Consider the following 20,231-nt stretch of genomic DNA (forward strand, 5'->3'; position numbering starts at 1 on the left):
CACTAATCCAGCTCCATTTAATCATCACAGTGACAGTAAAACTGGCAGATGGCTCCGACTGAAGATCTGAACCCTCAGCGAGTTAAAAGACAAGATGAAACGTCAAACACCTTATTGGAGCAGAGAGCTTTAAAGGTGGACACAGCAGCAGTGCCTTCATTTTTAAGAACCTAGAACTAATTTAACATTCAATATTACAGCTCCTGTTTCCAGGAGAAAGTGCTTTTAAAAGTAGCTGTTCAGAGCATGAGTCAGGTTTTCATCCACACCTCATCCTCCAAGCAGCGGTTTAAGTTATAGACATTTGATTTACAGGATATAAGGTAGAACCCATTCAGTTCATCAAACTGGTATAATCGTTTACCTGATTTACCATCACCTGAAAAGAATGAACTGAAACTTTAAATGGACTTAATTACAGTCTAAGCGAAGAAAGCTGACAAAACAATGTTGGTCCTAATCAGTGTCTTTATTTCAAAAATGAAATCAAGTGAACTAATGAAACACAGAACTGAAAAATCTCCAAAATTACAGACGACAGACTTTGAGTCAATGAAGGATGAAACAATTTCCTCCTTCGTTAAATACATGAGGTTTATTGAAAATTAAACAGGGACAGAGACATTACTCAGATGTAGTTTCCAGACAAAGATGATATAAAAAACAGCACAGAAGCAACCGACCATAGAGTTCTTAATTTTCCGTGATGAAAATGCTGAGAAGTGGGCGATACAAGGAAACAGCAAGTGACTGTTGGTGACGATTGGTTGGATCAGATGTTGGTCTTCTTTTGGGAGAGGTTGATCTTGTCACCGAGGCTCAAGGCCATCCCCTGTGGAATGAAGGAGCGCTTTACTGTAACAACCTATTCTGTTGCAACGTTGCCAGAGAGGTTGGACGAGCTGCTTTGACCCACCTGACTTTTGGCTCTAATGCGTATGTGTCCATTGACGGGCGCCTCGGGGCCCAGGTGGATGGGCTTCTCAATGCTGACATTAGCCAGGGCATCTTCTCCAAAGATAGAACGAGCGTAAAGGTTGGCAGCCATGAAGCCACAGAAGCCTGACAGAGCCTAGGTGGAGACGCATCCAATAAGATGAGCTTAAAATCACACCACTTCCAGACATGTACCATTAATGACAGCTTTAATTGCTAATAACAGCCCAGTGTACGTGCTTATGACGCCAGACCAACCTTCTCAGGAGTCAGACACTTCATGTTGGTGGACTTGAGGATATGTTGAAGGTACTCATTCAGATCAGTAATGTTGGTGTTTACAGTCACCTGTGACAAAGAAAACCTGCTTAACGACTGTCTGAATTGTGTAAAAGGTAAATCGGTAAAACAAATATTCACAATGTGTGACAAAATGTGCTCAAACAAATCCTACCTTGTTTTCCCACTCAAACTCTGCCCACATCTGTCTGAATTCTGCATCAGTGCAGGAGGCTGGCTGGATGTAGTCCATGATGTCAATGTGGATGTCACTGAGGACTACGCAGTTTCTGTCACTGGCAGCACCAGACACATCATAGACTACGAAGAAACAACAAAACATCACCCCAAATTAGACAACGTGCTTTATTAACACAGAGTAAAACGAATGAGCAGATGAATAATGCTGTAAAACACGGCTCCTACCTATGTTGCCAAATATGATGCCATTCTCAGTAGAAGCCACCTTGACATTGGCCTTGATGTTAGCAAAATCATGAGGAGCCAGAGTTAGAGGAGACGGCTTCTCAACCAACTTGAGATCACCTATAGAACGATAAATGCTTTTTAGAGACACAGCAACAAAAACACTTTAATGTCAGTACCATGTCATGCCTTTTTAACAAACCAATTCAGAGGAAAAAACGGACTAACCCAAAGTGGCCAGTTCAAGGGTGCAGTTCTGGAGCGTATCGCTGGTTTGGTTGACCACCAGCACGTCCAGCACAATATCATACTGGTTGACATGAACATAGGCTTCGGCATATACAGGGTCTGAGAAGCCTGTTAGCTGCGTCACCTAGATTGGACAAATAAGCGATTAGAAGCTTTAAATTCCCATTTTTAGTAATGCAGTGTAATAAAAAACGATTTACTGCTGTTGTGTCATTAAATCAAACTAACAACACACACATAAAAATAATGATAATAATCCCTAATGACACAGTGGCCTGAAACAGCACTGCAGTCCAAGGCAAATGCAGCCATATTTTCATTCCACATAATTTCCAGTTCTCTTGAATTGTAGGCTTTGTCCCAGGCTTGTGGTGTACCTTATTGAGTTTTGAAGCCAAGGGATCAGCAGCCTCCTTCCTTTGAGTGTTGCCCATAGCAGCCAGCAGGCTGAGCTGGAACTGGTCCTCCTTAGAAGTCATCTCATTTTTGGCTGTCAGCTGCATGAAGGAGATGGGGTCGTCTGCTTGCACAGTTACATTACGCTTCTCAGACTCTTTCTGTGGTCAGACAAAAAAAAGAAAGATGATTAGTCAGTGTAGACCACTCCCAGACCAGAATGAACAATGGTGACAATGATAGTGCCCATGCCATTCAAACTTGGGGTCCATTTACACTTATATTTCATTAAATAAAACATTTCTTATAAGTTTAAACACAAACTTGGATGATAAACACAAGCAGGTCTCCAAACTCCCCTCTACTTATGCTCCAGCCATGCCTTGCTGTCGAGAGGCCAAGTACTAAGTTCAGTGCCCTGGGTCAAAAGTAATTACCTTCTGGGACAGTTTTTCTTCCTCCAGTCTGACAGTCAGCATATGAGACAGGGATTTGCGGCACTCCTTGTTGAAAATGTCATTCATAAGTGGGGAGCAGTCTGACAGGACCTTCAGGCACAGCGAAATGCGGTCCACATCATCGTCTGTAATTGGCTTCTTGGGCAGTGAAGACTTGCCCAGGTGCAGAACAGTGACCATTATCAGCATGGCTTCTGCAACAAACGACTAAGGGGGAAGCACAACAGCAAGAGAGCAGGGATTAGAGGAACAGGCATTTGGTTTAGCAATAGTTAATATCTTTCTGTAACGCAGAAACAAAACAACTTACATTTTGTTTCTTTTTGTCTTGAACAATAGCAACATAACGCAAGGCCACTTTGGTGAGTGTGGTGGCCAAGGAAGCTGCCACATAGAAGTCACCATCCATCAGGAAGCCTCGAAGTGGAGGTCTGCAGCAAAATAGAATGGAAGGTTATATGTCCAAATGCTGCACAGTACATTTTTACCACTACTACTACTACTACTACTACTACTACTACTACTAATAATAATAATAATAATAATGATAATGATAATGATAACTACCTATCCTCCTCTTTCTTCGAAGGCCTGGAGGAGCTCAGGGCACTCTGTGTAACATATGTCCCCATCTCTGTCACCAGCTTCTGTGCTGGAGCTGCACTGACTTCATCCTCTGGCTTCAACTCACCGGTTTCTTTCTTGATCTCATTTTCTACAATTGGAATCTGTAAAACACGGGCATTAGATATTTGTGACATGCTGGAGCCAATAACATTGTTACACTCAATTCTAACTGCTGACGAACATACCTCTCCCAGAGACCTGCGTACTTCTGTCATCACACTCTGGATGTCCTCTTTGGTGCTGCAGTATTCACCTAAAATCCACAGGGCTCCCCTATAGATCCTAAATTACAAGGGCAGTGACAAAGGTCACACACATACAGATTACTACATACTACTGATTAACTCTGAGGTTAGACAGTTCTTTATTGATTTAATTTAGGACCATCAGATCATCTGCCCAAATTTCTACTGTTTCTTATATTTAGAAATATAGAACATAATATTTTGATCTATATCTATATATATATGTATATATATATATATAAACATACTTGACAGTTTTAATAGCGTGAAAGACTTCCAGCATCTTCTCGATGATGAGGGGTCTCAAGTTGTCAAATCTCTGAATGGCCTCTCGTACAAACTCCAGCACATCGGCAGCAGCCGCCTCATTAGTGTCACTTAAGAATTCCATCAGCTGTAAATGATTTCAACATACAGAGAGGCATCTGTGAGATGTGTTGTACTTCAACAGCATCATCTTTCCAGTGTATCTCAAAAACATAAAACTCACCACAGGTATGACATTTGCCGCCATATCAGGGAAACGCACACTGCAAGAGTGGAGCGTGCGCACCAGCAGCTGCCGGTACTTATCCGTGTCTTCATGTTCCGACACATTGTTTGTCTTGATCACTTCCTTCTTCAAAACAATCACCAACTGGAAAACAAATAGATTTCACTATAGTCATTCCATTTTTGTGTTCATGCTAGGAGATAAAAACAACAATGAAACGTGAATGGTTACACTGAGTACGCCACTAACCTCTTCTACATTTCGAGATGAAACAAGGTCTAGTGACAGCTGTAAAGTCTTCTTTCTGACTTCCAGGTCAGGAGTGCTGAGGACACGCAAAATGTCCATGACAAGGTCCTGAATAGGATAAAAGTTGAAAAGTTACTTTTTACTTATGATCTTTGAACTAAATATTGTTAAAAATGTTTCTGTAAAAAAGAAAACATGGCCATAAGCACCTGTAATACACGCTCATGAGTGGGATGCTCCTTCAGTTCAATCAGACGATCAAGAACAATCAGCTTCACATTATTGTCGCTCTCCTTGATAATCAAATCTATGTAGCACTGGGCAGCAGCCTAGAGTGTAAGAACACAAATTATGACTGACCGATAATATCTGCACTATTACAGTAGTTTCTAATATGAGACAATGTCATTATTATATAACAATTCTAATATACCTTAATAGCTGTTGGGGCACTGGAGAGAGTAACAAGAGTTCCAGCAGCTTCATATTTAACAGCTGGGCTGGACGACTGCAGGAGGTTGTAGATGCAGCGGATGAAGCGGGCACGCTCCGAAGGGTTGGCGTGGCAAACCTAACAACAAGCACAACAATAGTACAGACATTAAAACAGCATTTCCAACAGGGTGTGATCGTGCTACTTAGCATAAATAACTTACTTTGTAAATCAGCTCCACAATCACCAGCTGAAGAATATCGCCAAAAGTGTGAACTTGGTCAATACACGTGCTGAGGTAATCCAGAGCTCGATCCTGTGATTTGTGAAAATATAAACAAAGTGATTTAATTTAGGACTGAGAAGAATGAAGTGTAACTTACCATAACTAGGACTATAAACAAACAAAATAAGGTAATGTGCTACAAACCTGATCTGCATGAATCAGCATCATGAAAGCGTTTCTCTTACAGCTGGCATCTTTCTCATTGACAAGAAAATCATGGATCAGCTCTGGAGCATCTGGGATGAGGTGTTCAAAGTTCCTAAAACAAACATAATTCATTCAGTTGTTTTTTTGTTCATCCACCAAAGGTGGAACATGCATATGTTGAAAGGCAACTAAAGCTACTACATTACACAGTTAATACCTGTAGATGGTGTAAATGGCCAGGACAGCATTGCGGCGCACGTAGCTGTGACGGTGCTCCAGGCAGGCCCGGATCGCTGGCATGAGCGGCTCGAGCAACTCGGACTCCTTCAGCTTGCACAGGAAACGCAGAGTGGAGCCACGGATAAACTCATTGGGGTGCTGCAAGTCCTGGTATTAAGAACAGTTTACATTATGCTTTAAATACAATGCATCTAAACATACTATTTCAAATCACTAAAAATGATATGGTTTCTTTAAGATGAGAATGCAACTCAAACAAGTAATTGTGACAGCGTGTGTGAAAGAAGCATTTGTTGCCAGAGCATGGCGAGCAAATGGGATTACAGCCTTGGATTAGGGTGCTCATGAGCTGACATCTCTAGAGGTAAATGAGCGTTTAATCTGATGCTCACAGCAGCTGGAGGCCAGTGCAAAGATACCACAGTGATGTTTCATGTACCCTTTTTAGCTGATAGACAATAAGACATGCTGCTGCCTTTCAGACCTCCTAGACGACTTTTACCAGTTATCTTACCTTTCTGTAGGCGTCACAGACCAGAATCATCTCCTGCAGTAGCTTGCCATCTGGAGTTGTCTTGGGGACAATCTCCCAGAAAACCAGGAGCAGTTTCTTGATGGTATGATCTTGAAGTGGCAGCACGAAGCGAATTATGGTCATCAGCAGTCCTGGCAACTTCTCACCGTTCAGGATCATAATTATGACCTTCTTCAGGGCTTCAGTCTTTGCTTTGATCTCCCCCTTTTCTGTTTATGAGTAATATTATTATTATTATTATTTTGATGTACAATATTTAAATAATTGAAATCAAATGAAAATTTGCATTTACACAAATTTACATTGAAGATAGTTACCTAGATCTGCTTTGAGGCTGACTTCAGAGGGGGGCTCTGAGTCCGATGCAACATTGATCAGAGTGTAACAAACGTTCTCTGCAGCTGTCATTTTGCTGCCGGGCTTGTATCAGTTTAAAAGAATCCTTATAAACTCCACTCAACGGATAACTGTGAGAAAGTAAAAAGTAGACATAGTAAGTCAGTAGTATTTACTAGCTGTGAGGAGGTACACATTTCACAGAGAGCTTTCACTAACAGAGGAAAAGGAATACTATGGCTTTTGTGATGCATTATAAAGATCGGGATCAGTTACTGCAGAGCTGTCTAAATACACAGCACAACATATCAAGAGATAACTGTGGAAAGGAACTTAATAGATTTACTGAAGTACTGAATTCTGACAGTGGATTCTAATGTGAGATACATATACGTCATTATTGATGACACTTTGTAACTATCCTCCATTACTGCTGAGAGCAATACTACACGTTTTACTGTAGAAGTTAGCTGCCGCTCTTCTACATCCAATTTGTGTTTTCCAATATTCACACAGTTTCACTGGAATTTACATTTATAGTTTGTATTTTTTACTCATGTTTCATAGTTGGTTGATACAATATGCTACGGAAATAAAGGAACCTTCACCGCTATCAAATATTTTACAACGATCACTTTCTTTGCACTTTATGCTGCATCAAACTTCAACAAGTAGCGGCTCTATAACACAAATCATAGAAAAACTGCTACTACGACAGCAAAAGCAGCTGATAGACCCAAGCAAGAAACTGACACGCAGCGTTAGCGTAACGCACAAAGCGTAACGGCTAACTAAAGTCACGGCGTTAGCACCAACAATGAAAACGTTGAAATGCCACCATCTGGCACTTATTTGACTTATCAATGTGTTATTCTGTGCAATTATAAAATATCAATTGCTAACCAGCGAACGCTAGCTAAACCCAGCTGAGCCTGCACTAGCTAGCAATGAAATGGAGGACAGGAAAGCTAGCTGGATGCCTCAGCACACGCCACGGCTCGAAAACAAGCCGTCAGTTAGGTTAGATGAAAGTAAGTCGCATAAGTTACCTAAGTGCACGATTACTATCCTCCAAGGTGGCCTTCGATAGCCAGTTTTGGTTATTCACATCTGTAAAAACAAGAAGGTCCGCGAGCTGAGCTGCCACCTCGGCTCTCCGCTACTTCCTAGTGACGTGGAAGGTTACAGTCTGAGCCACATCACTGCTACCGTGCGCCAGAAGGGTCAATACTAAGCAGAAAAGCGAACGCGAACATGACAAGATGTTGGGAAATGAAAATACTTTCTCTTTATTTTGGAATAATAAAAAATTTAAAACGAAAAAAACGTATTCCAGGTTTACTATTTCAATGTTACATATTGATTATACAGACATAATGCATGAATGTAGACATGACACGCAGACATAAACATAAAAAAGTAAGAAAAGGCAAACTTTTACTGTTCTTTTTTGTAAAGAGTTTCCCAGACACTTTACTTTACAGTACTTCAGTACTTCTACTTACTCATATTTTTACTAGTAAATATGTTTCTAATCCAAACTTTAATTTTAATAGTAAGGTCACACCAAACTACATTTAGGACATTGAATATGAGATGGACTTGTGACCTGTCAAGGGTTCCAGCCTCTTGCCTAGTGACAGTTGAAACTAGGTCTTTTATCCATCCATGTGAAGACAAGTGGTTTAAATATTGGATGACTTGTGTCCTGAATGATGTTTACATTATCTTATTAATTTCAATTCCACAAGTCAACAAAACAGTTAGAGAGATCTTAATGAAATGCAGCACCCTCCAGTGGAACCTTGGCACTGACACAGTGGATTCATCAAAAGTAAATGGATCGCATCGTTTAATAATCATTCGTTGCAAGCAGACAACAATGGAACAACCAGACCCTGTTGGTCTTTATAGACACATCTGCTTAGAGTACACTTCTAGCATTGTCATACTGGTTTGAGTGCAGAAGTCATCCAGGCGCCTTTCTGTGTGTCCCTGTATCTGAGTGGATGGCTATTACATCATAACTAAATTTTTTTGAATGCAAGCAGGTTTCCCATCATAAGAAACACATTGTGTATCAGAATAGTGTTTCATGTGGGTTTTTTTTCGAGGTTTTTTTTTGTTGCAATTGCTTTTTAGGTTCCTTCAGTTTACATTAAATGAAATTTGTTTTTTTTTAAACAGCAACCTTTATATCACCGTTTGTTCACTGTAGAACCTTCACCTATTCATAGCAGCAGAGACTCAAGTGAAACCCAATGCAAGGCATCTGGGACATGCTTCGTCTATATTTTTAATTAAACCTGCGCTTTTCCTGCTGTGACATGTCATATTGTTGTTCGTGTTTAGACGGTAAAGCGTGTTATTTGTTGTTGGTAGGTCTAAGAGAATGTAATAGCATCATCGTAGCTGCATAAGACGGCTTTAATTTCAAGTGCTTAAAACTTTTGTTTACTGTGGGGACACGATGCCAGCAATCGTTTTATATCTACATTTAAGGGAATCGTGGCATCATTTTGTGCCAGTAATAAATAATGGTGTGTGTTTTTAACCTTTACAAATACGTCACAGGGACATTTTAGATTTTTTTAGAGCGCGTTGCTGCTCGACATTTCAAGTGAGATATTTTGATCAGCTAATTCGACAATCATCTAGTTTCACGCACAAGGCAGGCGAAACAATCGATAGCAGAGCCACACGATCCACAGACAGATTCAGTCACTAGGCTAAGACGTTTTAACCTCTTTGTTACCTCTTTAGGCTAGTAAAACATCTATTAGAGTATAAAACTAGCTAAAAGAATAGCGAACCTAACGCATGCGTCATGAAACAATTTAAAACAAGCAAGTTATAAAACAGTTGTCTCTTTTAAGTTAATTTCATTTTTGAACTAAAGGACACTCAAACTGCGCACATGTGAATTCAAGTCAAAAGGTTTTAAATAAAAAAAAGTATGTATGCAAATATACAGCAGGAGAGTGTTAAAAATGTTGATTTTCTGTTTTGACTTTTCTATTGAATAAGTTTCCTCGTTAATTGCAGCTTCAGAGTACAACGAATGTTACAAATTATTGTGACTATGGCAGGAGGCAGTTCAGGGCTGGCTCGTGGAGACGTGCAGTTCTGGCCGCGGCCTGTAGGCGGCCACCGAGAGCTCCGTTTCTGTAAAAACAACATCTCACCTTCTTTCTTTAGTCCAAGTGCTGGAGCACGTTTGACTGACCGTGGAGTGCGTTCGCTGTCATGTAGTTCCGCGCTAACACGGCGTGAATAGTACACGAGGGGGACTTTCTCCGGTGCGGATACGAGGGCGCCACAGTCGAGTCATGGCTGCACGGGAGGAAGGAGAGGTTTTGCACAGTAAACTAAGGCACCACCACGACGGAGCTGGAAGTGTAAACAGCTCAGAGGGCTTCAGGAACGGCTACGTGAAGAGCTGCGTCACCCCCCTCAAACAGGACCCTCACAGGGGCTTTTTCTTCAACGTGTGCAGGTTCTGCAACCAGGACGTTGTCGGCTCCAAACTGCTGAAGCTCTCTGCCCTCCACGTCGGCGCGCTCGTCGTGTTCGCGCTCTCCCTTCTCATCTCCAGGAGCTTGCAAAGTGACTCGCGCTGGGACGTGCGGACTTTTCTGTCGGGCTTCTCGCAGTCGGCGAGTCCTCTGTTCAGCATCGGATGCGCCTTCTTCTTCCTGACGTTCTACCTGCGCAGGAAGACGCGGGAGAGCAGCCGATGCTGGCTCGTGTCGCTGCCGGCGTCGTGCTACCTCGGGGACTTTCTGGTGCTGCGCCTCGCGCCGTGGGGAGAGGACCAGCACCAGGTGCAAATGGTGGGCAGGTTGCTGTTCGTGCTGGGCTGCGTGGGGCTGCTCGCGCTCGTGCCCACGCTGCGGCTCAAGCACAGCGTCCTCGTCCTGCTCTTCGCCAGCGCCGTGTGGCTCGTCTCGCTCACGAGTCTGAGCAGCCTGCCCGCGCTGCTCCGGCCGCTGCTCGCCTGCGTCGCGGGGGTCTCGGGCTCCCTGCTGGGGCTCAGCTTCGAGCGCTGTTGCCCGCCGAGGGAAGCGCTGAGCGGGGCCGCCAGCACCGAGCAGAAGGTGCCCGTGATCCGACCCAGGAGACGGTCCAGCTGCGTGTCGCTCGGGGAGACCTCCACCAGCTATTACGGCAGCTGCAAGGCGCCCCGCAGACCCTCGCTGCCCTGCATATCCAGAGAGCAGGTAGGCGCCCCCACCCCCCACGCACCCCACCCCACGCAGGCCCTCGGTCCGCCGCGGCCAGCGGAGCACACGTGTGCGCTGGGAAGCCAAAACAGCCCGCTTAGAGTCGGGACCAAGAGCAAAGAGTTTCCTCACAAACAGACATTCGCCAAATCATCTGCCACGCGTTTAGACAAGCATCGGAACAGCGAAGGCTCTTATTTTGAAAGACGTGTGGGCATGACAAATGCCAGGCAGCAGGCTCTGTAATCAATACATTTCCCATAAACTGAAAAAAAGTGTGTGAAGTATGTGTGATGAAACATGTGAGCCGTCCCCTCACTTGGCCTGCTCTGCTCCTCATCACACCGGCAGTTATGCCTATCTGTAATTTCCTTTAAAAAAGTTTCTGTAGTTAATTGATAAGGCGTCATCGCGCACCTCCATCAGAACAAGCGGTGAGGACGACACTGTTCTATAGCAACAGGATGAAAGGGCAGTCATACAAATGACTACACGCACTCTATTCACCCTGTGTTGCTTTTTCCTTTTGTCATCATCAAGCTGTATGACAACAGTGTGTTTATTCAAAGCCGCGGCAGGTCTGCTGCAATGTGAGACCCTCTATACTTTGTTAGTTGGGTAAACCAATCCGCCTATAGGCAAACAGACTATTATGTTGCTTACAATGCGCTTTGAGTAGAAAATATACTATTATAGTAATAGATTATTTTGTGTTGTTTGTGTTACTGTTTTGTGACAAGCAAACCTCGCTGCTGTGTTGTGGGCGCCAGGCCATCGCCTCACACACATTGTTCTCGTGCCCTTTGAGCTTTGTTAGAAATGATAAGAGGACTAAAAATGTATCCGAGCAGTTTGTCTCAGTTGGGCGATTTCCAGCAGTTGTTTTTCCGCCTCATTGTGTTTCAAGCTATCAGAAGCTGAACATCCACACCGAGTTAGGCCTCAAACAGCACATGTGAAAAAACTGGGCGTTTGATTTGGTTGAAGGACATTTTCTAATAAATTTCTTTACTTTTAAAACAGTTTTGCAATACAAACTTTAAAAAAATTGCAATATATTAAATGTTAGTATTGCCATATCTTATTTACTCAGTTATCACCTTCCATCTGTTTTGGTGTATTTAATATTAAAATCTGAATCACAATTTACTGTAAAGTTGCTCCCCATAATTTGTTTTAGACTTAAAGTAAAATGCGTAATTATTTTCATGGCCTTTTTTAAGTTGGTAAAAATTTAAAGCAGTTTCCTTCCCTGTTCAAATCAGTTACCCTCATATTTCTTACTGACCCACACCCTCATACCAAATATGTTAATTCTCTGTTGTTACTGTGTAAAATTTCATAAATACAAACTGGGACAATTTGCAGAGTGTTTCTGAACAGAACAAGGACAATTTGTGCAGAAGTGGTTTGATAAGAGATTATTGATTGTGCAGTCATGCAGTCTTATCAGCTGAATATCTGACATGCATCGTTATCCATGCTGAAAGAAAACGGACGAAATTGCAGCTTAGTGACTAAAACGGAGCAAGGGCATGAAGACACTTGTCCGTCTGTGGATCTCTGCTGGGAAATGCCAGTCAGATGCATTCAAGTCTGCGTTGCCTGTTCGCTGTGAATGTAAACGTGCGCATGTCCGTCTGTAGGTGTCAAACCATGCGGCTTGTGTGATGCGTTGAACCCACTGCATGCTGGGAAACAACTTGATGCGCTTTCTTTAGTTTTTAAGCACTATGATTTTTTTTCCTTTCCTGCTTTTCTGACAGGAAGTCAGAACTGTAAACTGAGCATTAAGGTCGAAAAATTGTAACATAACCGCTCTGTGTAGTAATGAGTGATTTGATACAAAACCCGGCCGCTTGCGTCAGAGGCAGGCAAAAAGAGACACAAAGGAAAATTCAGAAGGAGTTACTCAGGGTTGACTGGTGATGTCTGCGCTTCATCTTCACACACATTTTGCATACCAACTGTCAGCAGCCCCTTCTCCTCACTCAGGGTCACTGCTGTTCCTTCACTTGGTTGTTGTTATTTGCAGCATGTTGTTTAATGCATGTGATCGTTTTGTCACTTATTTAGCTAGACTTTATAATATCATAAACAATTTAAATAAATGTAGATATCATTTAAAAATTTAAGTCATAACACAGCATTTAATCTATATTATCATCATAAATTGGAAATGAATAGTTGAAACTTGTTTGTGTGCTCCTGAAAACCCTGTAGAAACCAAGGAAGACTTGTAGTTTTCTTTATAATTTATTTATGTAGAGTTCTTACCACTTGGTTTGTGTTTTGAAAGCCACATCGATGTGGATGCAGAGTTGTATCCGTCCGTTATCTAAGCTGCTTATCCTGTTAAGGGTTGCTGGGGTTCTGGTGCTGATCCCAGCTGTCGCTAGGCGAGGGCCAGGGTAACACAGGGTACAGTCTAGACAGGTCGCCAGGGCCACTTCAGGGCTGAAACCTATAGAAACATACAAAAACACACAATCATTCACGCGCCTACATTTGTTGTCCACATGGATTCACTAACAGCAAGTCTGGATTGTAGAGGAGATCCACACGGGCCCAAGCAGAACATGTAAACAATGACACTGTTATGGTAGTTACTAGTAATTACCCAGAGGCTAATTAATGTAATAACTGTGTAGAATTAGAAGAATGAGAATTACAAGAATGTAACAAGACAATACAATGAGTCTGATCTATCAATCTATTAATTGATTAAAGACAAATGCTGCTGTTGTTGTTTTTATTATATTTGCACTGGTAGTTTTTTTATGTAGTGATGTGTTGTTTGTCTGTTCATCCCCCGTGTGTTACAGCGTTAAGTGTCCAGTATTTGGACTGGGTTAGAAAAGCCAGTTGGTTGCTAATTGTGCTAATAGCGAGAAACCCGTGAGGCTAGGTGGCTTTAGCAAACACAGCAAGTCATCTCCTGTTTTCCTTAATGTTTATCAGTCGCTCAAAAGTTCATGGCTTGCAGTAACTTTTACATGTGGCTGCTAAAATTAGCAACAGCGCTAGCGACCAATTCCTGCAGCTGGATACGTTAAGTGCTCATTTCCTGCTGGTAATCTTTCACGTTAGCGTGACGCATGCGGTGGCTCTTGTGGAAATGTGGCGCGGCGTGTTGACGCTGTCGGTGCCTGGCTGGACACGCACCGGAGGCTTTTCAGATGAGTCGGCAGGTGAAAGTTTGGGTGGACGTCCTATTCATCATTGTTGCCGTTGAGTTATCAAGTCACTGAACAATCTGTAGAAATATAACAGCCTGCCCAAAGTGGCTGGTGCAGAGATTTAGTTCAACACAGCACATTGCAGCAAGTATTTCGCCTGTGATATGCATGAAAAGGCTTTTAGACCCACTTTACCAGAGTTTCCTGAATTTCCTGAATAAACAGAATTGTAAGACCCCATGAACATGAGAACAGGTACAAGGTTATCAGCAGACTGTTGAGTTGGTGTCGATAGGAAGCAAGGATTTCTATGTTGGGATTTCACAGACTGAGCACAGTTGCGTCCTAAGTATGCACTGTATGTGTTTAATTAGGCGAATGCTTTTTATGCTTGTAAACTTGTTCCGCACGTGACGACAGGTATTAACTCAACCTGCAGCTCCACTGATCACATGCAGCTGTTTGGTGACACATTTAAAGCGATCTTAGTCAGGATACACAACAGCAAGATAGAGTTGTTGAAGCCACATACGCCAACAAATCTAATATCACCTGTTATATAATATAATAACCTGTTGGTTTTTATTTTTAACACGTTCAATGTATAAAGACTGGCTTTATTGTTGGCATGTTTTAAATGCTGTAAAATTAGTGTCTCTTAGTGATTATAAAGTTAGAAATCCTTTTGTTTTTGAAGGTTGATGCTTTTTCATTTTGACTGTGTGTAATAGCAGATGTGAGTCTCCGTAGCTGGCGAGCTCATGGTTTTATAGGTGTGATCCTTACACGTGTCCCACGAAGAGGAGGGGAAACCCTTCGTGGCTGCTGTCGGCACCCAGGACAGTTTTTCCTGTCACAGTCATTGGGAAGATTTGTCTCATTCGGTTCCTGTTAAAGTTCATTTCAAAGTCTCAGTTCTGCCACAGCAACTTAAAACCTCTTACTCATGCAAAGCTTTATGGATTGACCGCAAGCACCAAGGATCATTTCACTGATCCTGGATTTATTGCATTAACTGTGTCACTCTATTACGTTAAAATCTTCACTAAAACACCTAAAATAAGTGTCAGTGGCTTATGTAATTTTACACTGAAGAAGGAATATTAAAACCTGGTATTTTCAAATTCATGGTAACATTACTTCTGGTTGAAATAGTCACAAAATTAGACTATTTTGAAGTGTGACACACGAGTAAGACCTTGGGTGCAAGCGCTGGCACTGGATTAAGGGAGAAGCCTCCTTTCCTTTGCCCTTTTTTCATTCTTTATGTGGTTCCCACTCGACGGGGGCAGGCAGGGGTAAATAACACACTCAACTCGGCCCCCTATCCGGACGAGAACTAGGCAGGCTGCAAAAAGAAAGGCTGGAGGAAAGAGCGGTGCACACGCAGAGCAGCCCTCAGCTGTCACGTTTGCTTGCTGTAAAGCCATGTGGAATGATATAACATTGACGTCACAACCCAGTGACGTACTACAGGGTGATTGCAAAGTAGAAAAAAAGGCCAAGTCTTATTAATCGCCCTGTAGAATATAGTGTCTGCCTCTAGCAGTGATGAGAGGGGAAGAAATTGTCTTTGCAGTGTTGAGGTGCAGGAACGGACTGTGCACCACCGCTCGTTGAACCAGAAAATCAGACACGACTAAAAGCAGTTTAACTTTTGATCATGTTTTCTTTCAAAGTAATATATTCAGCTTTCTTGTGCTTTTGCTGGCGTGTACACTATTTGATGGCTGACACTGTCCTCACACCGACTAAGTGTATTGAAGTTGTTTCGTAATGTTTGCTTTGATTATACAAATCCTCATCTGTAACTTAGCGCCACGGCGAGAGCGTAATTAGATAAATAAATTCAGATCCAAATCAGGTTTGTGGATTAGAAATAAAAATGTTGTCAGTGTCATTTATGGTATGAAAATGTAATAAGGAGTCGTTGTTTTTAATGGTTGATTGGTTTCCGCATTAAATGACCTTTTGCACCGTTCATACGGTTTACATCGTGTGTGCACATGAGAGCCTGCGTGTAGTGAAACTCTGTGTGGTGTGTGTGGTGCTAAAGCTGTTTTCCACTATAGTAGTAGAGTAAATTTCCTTATAAAACATTCTTTTAAACATTTAAATGCATAAAGAATAATTTAATATTTTTGGATATGCTCTCACGAGCTCTGGATGTATAATGACCATAATGAATTTATTTTCTTAAAATGGAGTTCAGTCTCGTCTGTCTGGTTCATTGTCGACCAGTAAACGTCTTACATTTGTTTTATTCATAACAATAAAAATATCCACGTTCCCAGTTATGGAGAAAGTTCCCCCGGCCGACTGTTACGATATAATTCTGTTTGATGAATTGTGGCCTAACCTGAGCTGCAGCTTAGCTGGAGTGAAAAGCAGACGGACGTGTGAAGTCAACCTCAGCGTTTTGGAGCTTGTGTAACAGTTCCATATCAAGACCAAGATGTCCCACAGCATTGCTTAGCAACTCCTCAGGCAGCTCCGATAGCATCGGTAAACAGATTGTAGATGTCACATTAGGAACTGAATCAGCGGTTAATGTGAAATCTCCCATTCCAAGTGTTTTAACGCACATGACGCCTGCGCTCATTCAGACGCTGTTCACATTGAATTGCTGCTGCTGGAGTGAGGCCGCCGGGAATGACACGCTCTTCCCACATTTCTGGCGTCGCAGCTAATCCCCTAACTGCTCTTAACGCGACGCGGGCGGCGGAAAGGGTTAAGCCGCGAGAGGGGCCGTGTGTTCGGCTGACTGCAGAGTGAAACAGGATGCAGCGACTGCATTGTCAGCCTGCTGGTGTGAGTGCAAACAGATGAGGAAATGCTGGAGCGGGCACTCTAAAACTTGGGTTGCCCTGGAAACGGTTTGCGTCATGATCACCAGCAATTAGCTTGCAGCTCTTTAGTTTTCATGATAGGTCTGCTAGAGCTTAGCCTAATGACTCTGGTGTCTGAGGAGTCGCCGTCAAGAGAAAACTCGCACAATATTCACGGAGAGATCTGGTTTCCTCTTTGCTCTCGTAGTTTGTTTATGACTGGGCCCATATATGATTTTTGGGGGCAGAGCTGTGGCTTTTTGTGATGTTCTGGAAGAGCTGGACAGCGTGTCCCCTCTTTCTTCTTTTTCTCTAATGAGCCTTGATGTGATGTCCTGACCTAATCTATCTGTTTGTATTATCATCTGCACAAAGCTTATTTCTGGCTGAGTTTGTATATTGTTGGGGCCCAGAATGTTGGCCTGCAGACAGGGACGTCGAGCCCCTTCTATCAGCTCGTTTGGGGCTTTTTCATCCTGATGAAGCAGCCTCTCGCACGCGGCCTGTTCCCTATTGTGTAAAAACAGCGAATGTGACGTGACCGAGTCTGGTAACAGTCACAATTAAAGTGCGGGACGTTGCCGCGCAGCTCGTGTCCGGGGATTTTGATTCCCAACAATGCGAGCGCTCCAGACGGCTTGGCTTTAAGGTTCAGGATGAGGTTATTGAACCCTGCGTGTGTTAACTGTTTGCTCGGCCCAGTGACGGGGAACGCGAGCGCTGGCAGGTTAAATTAAAGAAGTAGCGTGAGGGTAAATGAGTAGGAAGCCTCGCTTTTACCCACCGTTAATAATCTCTAATCGCCTTTAATAACGCCTCTTTTTTATTTTATAGGTAATGATGCCAGACATTACACAGACATACAGCGCTGTAATAACTTTCTGCTCTACTTCTGGTTTTATCCTCAGTTTTTTCTCTGAATTTCTCTCGGCCTTTCTCTGTGCGCCTCTTTTGCAAACGGTGTCAGCACTGCTGCTTTTACACCAAAAGGCTGTTGCTAAGTGACGGTTGACGTCAGCCGCAGCTACAGAGGAGGGCTTGTGTGTGTTTAGCAGCTGAGGGCAGATCCTACTGAAAAGGGCAAAACTGTGAAGCACTATTAGTCACTGCAATGAAAACCCTAACTCCAACCAACAGGATCGCCATTTCCTACAACTCGGCACAATTTATTCGGAGTGACTTATGGTGAAAAGTGAATCTTTCAATGAGGTTTAGACAAAAAAAAATTCTGGGGAGAAGCTGCACCCGGCCAATCCCCACCCCCTTTTCTTCACTTTTCCTTTAGTCTGTTGCTGTCTCCTTTTCTTTCTCACTCTAACCCCTGTCTGCCCCTCCCCCAGTGCATGTGCACGCACACACACACACACACACACACACACGCTCTGATGGCGGACCCCCTCTCCACCCCCACCCCCCATTTATAATCTAAGTGAGAATTTGTCTGACGTGGGTTTTAGTGTGATAACTCCCGTATCCAGGTTGCTCTTGATCTGCTCTCCATTGTTCAGAGTAATCACTTCCTGGGGACCTGCATCGCCCCCCTTATCCTTTCTGTCTCCTGTGACAGCGTACACCATTAAACTTGACCTGCTACGGGCTAATAGATCCTTTTTAATTCAAGTCGAAATTGTCTATTTCTTCATGAACACTTGCTTTGCTGTTGGTAAACAAAAAAAATCAAAAGGAAATTTTAGAGTCATGTTGGAGTCATGACGTGGTAATTGAGTGTGCGGAGAGGAGCCGGGGCCTTTGGGCCGAGGTCGGTGTTTGCAGCAGTCACATTTAGCTAAGTAATGGCAGAGTGAGCGAGTGGAGACCAGCGGCCTGTAATCACACACACACTGCAGCTGATGCACAGCCTGCTGCTCACACACAGTCGGGCCTGACCCCAGTTGTTATTGCGCCTTGTGGAGACCCTGACAAATGTATTTAAACAGCCTGAAGTCTTGTTTAGTATCATACTGAATCTCCCCATCTTTACAGGTGTGGCTTTGCTACCTTCTGGTTTTAATAGAGACCTGGAGGTGAGGCCCGTGTCCACAGCAAGCTCCTGGCACAGGGCACGACACACTGGATGCTCGGTCGTTGGCTGGGGGTAGACGTGGATTAAAGATGCAGTATTTGCGTCATAAGGTGAAATCTAGCGGGCAGAGTTACTATATAGAAAGTCTCACATTACTGTTGCCAAGTGATGTGAAACACAGAAGCATCACTCTGCCTGTTTGTACAAGTAATAAAGTACACTGAACGTTCCTTTATTTACGCCTGGATTTTTCCAGACTAGCCGCTGTAGAACACATCTGCATCCAAAGCAAAAGTGATGATGATGATGCTCAGAACAGTGTTTAAGGCAAAATATGATAAAAAAAATTCAAAAGTACCAAACGCAAACTCATGGCAAAAAAAGGTGAAAAATAAAGACACAAAGCATCACAACATTTGTGACTTGGGTGAAAATCTGATCGTACCGACTTTAAGTGCCGCATGTCACGGTCACTTCCCTTTGTCTGAAGCCGCCAGCTGCTGCACATGCACGTGCAAGACGTGGAATTCATGTGTTGTATGGTGACGTCACTGCACACGTGTTTTGAGTGCATGCAGCGGGGTGGCCTTGGTCTCAGATTGGCCCCAAGGATCTGCGAGCAGAGTTGAGAGCAGAGGTGGCAGCGGGTGACGGTCATCGGAGGTACGAACGTAGATGCAAAGATGAGGGCGTTAGCGGCGCATGTGTCTGTAAACACACAAACATGTACTTCATTATTTCTGCTTCTGGGCCTCCAGACGCAGTGCAGCCACAGTCCTGGTGAACTGGTATGCCTCACCTCTTCTCCCCTCAGCTCTTTTTGTAAACATAATTCAGGTTTGTTTGTGTGACTCTGACTCACAGTCAGCCAGTGTTCCAGTGTTTGAGCCATGTGGCATGTGTCTCAGGTGATGTAGGCAGAGCCTGCACAAACCTTTGAGCTCCTTCTAACAGATGTCAGGGTCTAATGTAAACTCAGCCGCCACCTGCTGAGTCTGCTGGTTCCTAAGGAAAAAGGAAACCTTACAATCTTGCTGCTTTTAATTTTTTTCAGACTTTTTGTTACTTGTGTGAGGGACAGTGTTGCCTCTGGGTTTGTCTTTTGTTGAATGCATCAAAATCAGACATAAAATATCTACAAATGAATTAGATTCCCTGCTTCCCGTGCTCAGCTGTTAAAATAGGAGCCATTTGACCTGTACATCCTGTGATGGTCTCCCTCAAACAGACGTCGTACTTTGCTGATGCATGTCAGTGGTTTGGGAGCATGATATCGATCTGACCCTAATTTGCTCTGGTATTTTACATGCGTTATAAACCAGGTGCTTGTGTTGTTCAGCTGCTTCCTTAACTTGAAGCCTCTGTCTTTCTTCGCTGTATCTCTTCAGCTGTGTGTTTGTCACAAGGAGCACACGGCTTCATGGCAGGATTTCATTTTGACCTGAACTGAGCCTTATCATTTAAATAACACATCAACCCATTACTATGGACGGTGCAACAGCGTAGGGCTTCATGGTGTCGTAGCATTTAGCCTCTGACCTTAGCAGGGTCACTGTGTGTGTTCAGCTATAGAAAGCGTGTTGTCGTAGCCTTATCAACAGAAGTGACCTGTGGCACACTCACGGGGAATTCCTTCCAGCATT

At 43.3% G+C, this 20,231-nt stretch overlaps 2 protein-coding genes across 3 annotated transcripts in view; one reads left to right on the plus strand and one right to left on the minus strand.

Moving 5' to 3' along the window:
- Positions 1-454: 454 nt before the first annotated feature.
- copb1 (COPI coat complex subunit beta 1) lies at positions 455-7,545 on the minus strand. The gene is made up of 22 exons (XM_029143702.3): positions 7,385-7,545; positions 6,317-6,466; positions 5,979-6,208; positions 5,442-5,611; positions 5,222-5,336; positions 5,015-5,107; positions 4,792-4,929; positions 4,568-4,687; positions 4,359-4,466; positions 4,107-4,253; positions 3,865-4,010; positions 3,557-3,653; positions 3,312-3,472; positions 3,055-3,175; positions 2,724-2,951; positions 2,268-2,447; positions 1,870-2,014; positions 1,642-1,761; positions 1,391-1,536; positions 1,195-1,284; positions 917-1,072; positions 455-832 (listed from the first exon to the last, which is right to left on the minus strand). The coding sequence occupies exons 2-22, from the start codon at positions 6,405-6,407 to the stop codon at positions 773-775; spliced, it is 2,862 nt and encodes a 953-aa protein (XP_028999535.1). The 5' UTR covers positions 6,408-6,466; positions 7,385-7,545; the 3' UTR covers positions 455-772.
- A 1,793-nt stretch (positions 7,546-9,338) lies between these two features.
- pde3b (phosphodiesterase 3B) overlaps positions 9,339-20,231 on the plus strand; it is a 28,253-nt gene continuing 17,360 nt past the window's right edge. For both annotated transcript variants that reach the window (XM_029143698.3, XM_029143699.3), the window contains exon 1: positions 9,339-10,555. In XM_029143698.3, coding sequence (XP_028999531.1) covers positions 9,665-10,555 — 891 coding nt within the window. In that variant the 5' untranslated portion in view covers positions 9,339-9,664. The remainder of the gene's footprint in view (positions 10,556-20,231) is intronic.

Source organism: Betta splendens, chromosome 3, assembly GCF_900634795.4.
Source record: "Betta splendens chromosome 3, fBetSpl5.4, whole genome shotgun sequence".
NCBI classification, from domain to species: Eukaryota; Metazoa; Chordata; class Actinopteri; order Anabantiformes; family Osphronemidae; genus Betta; species Betta splendens.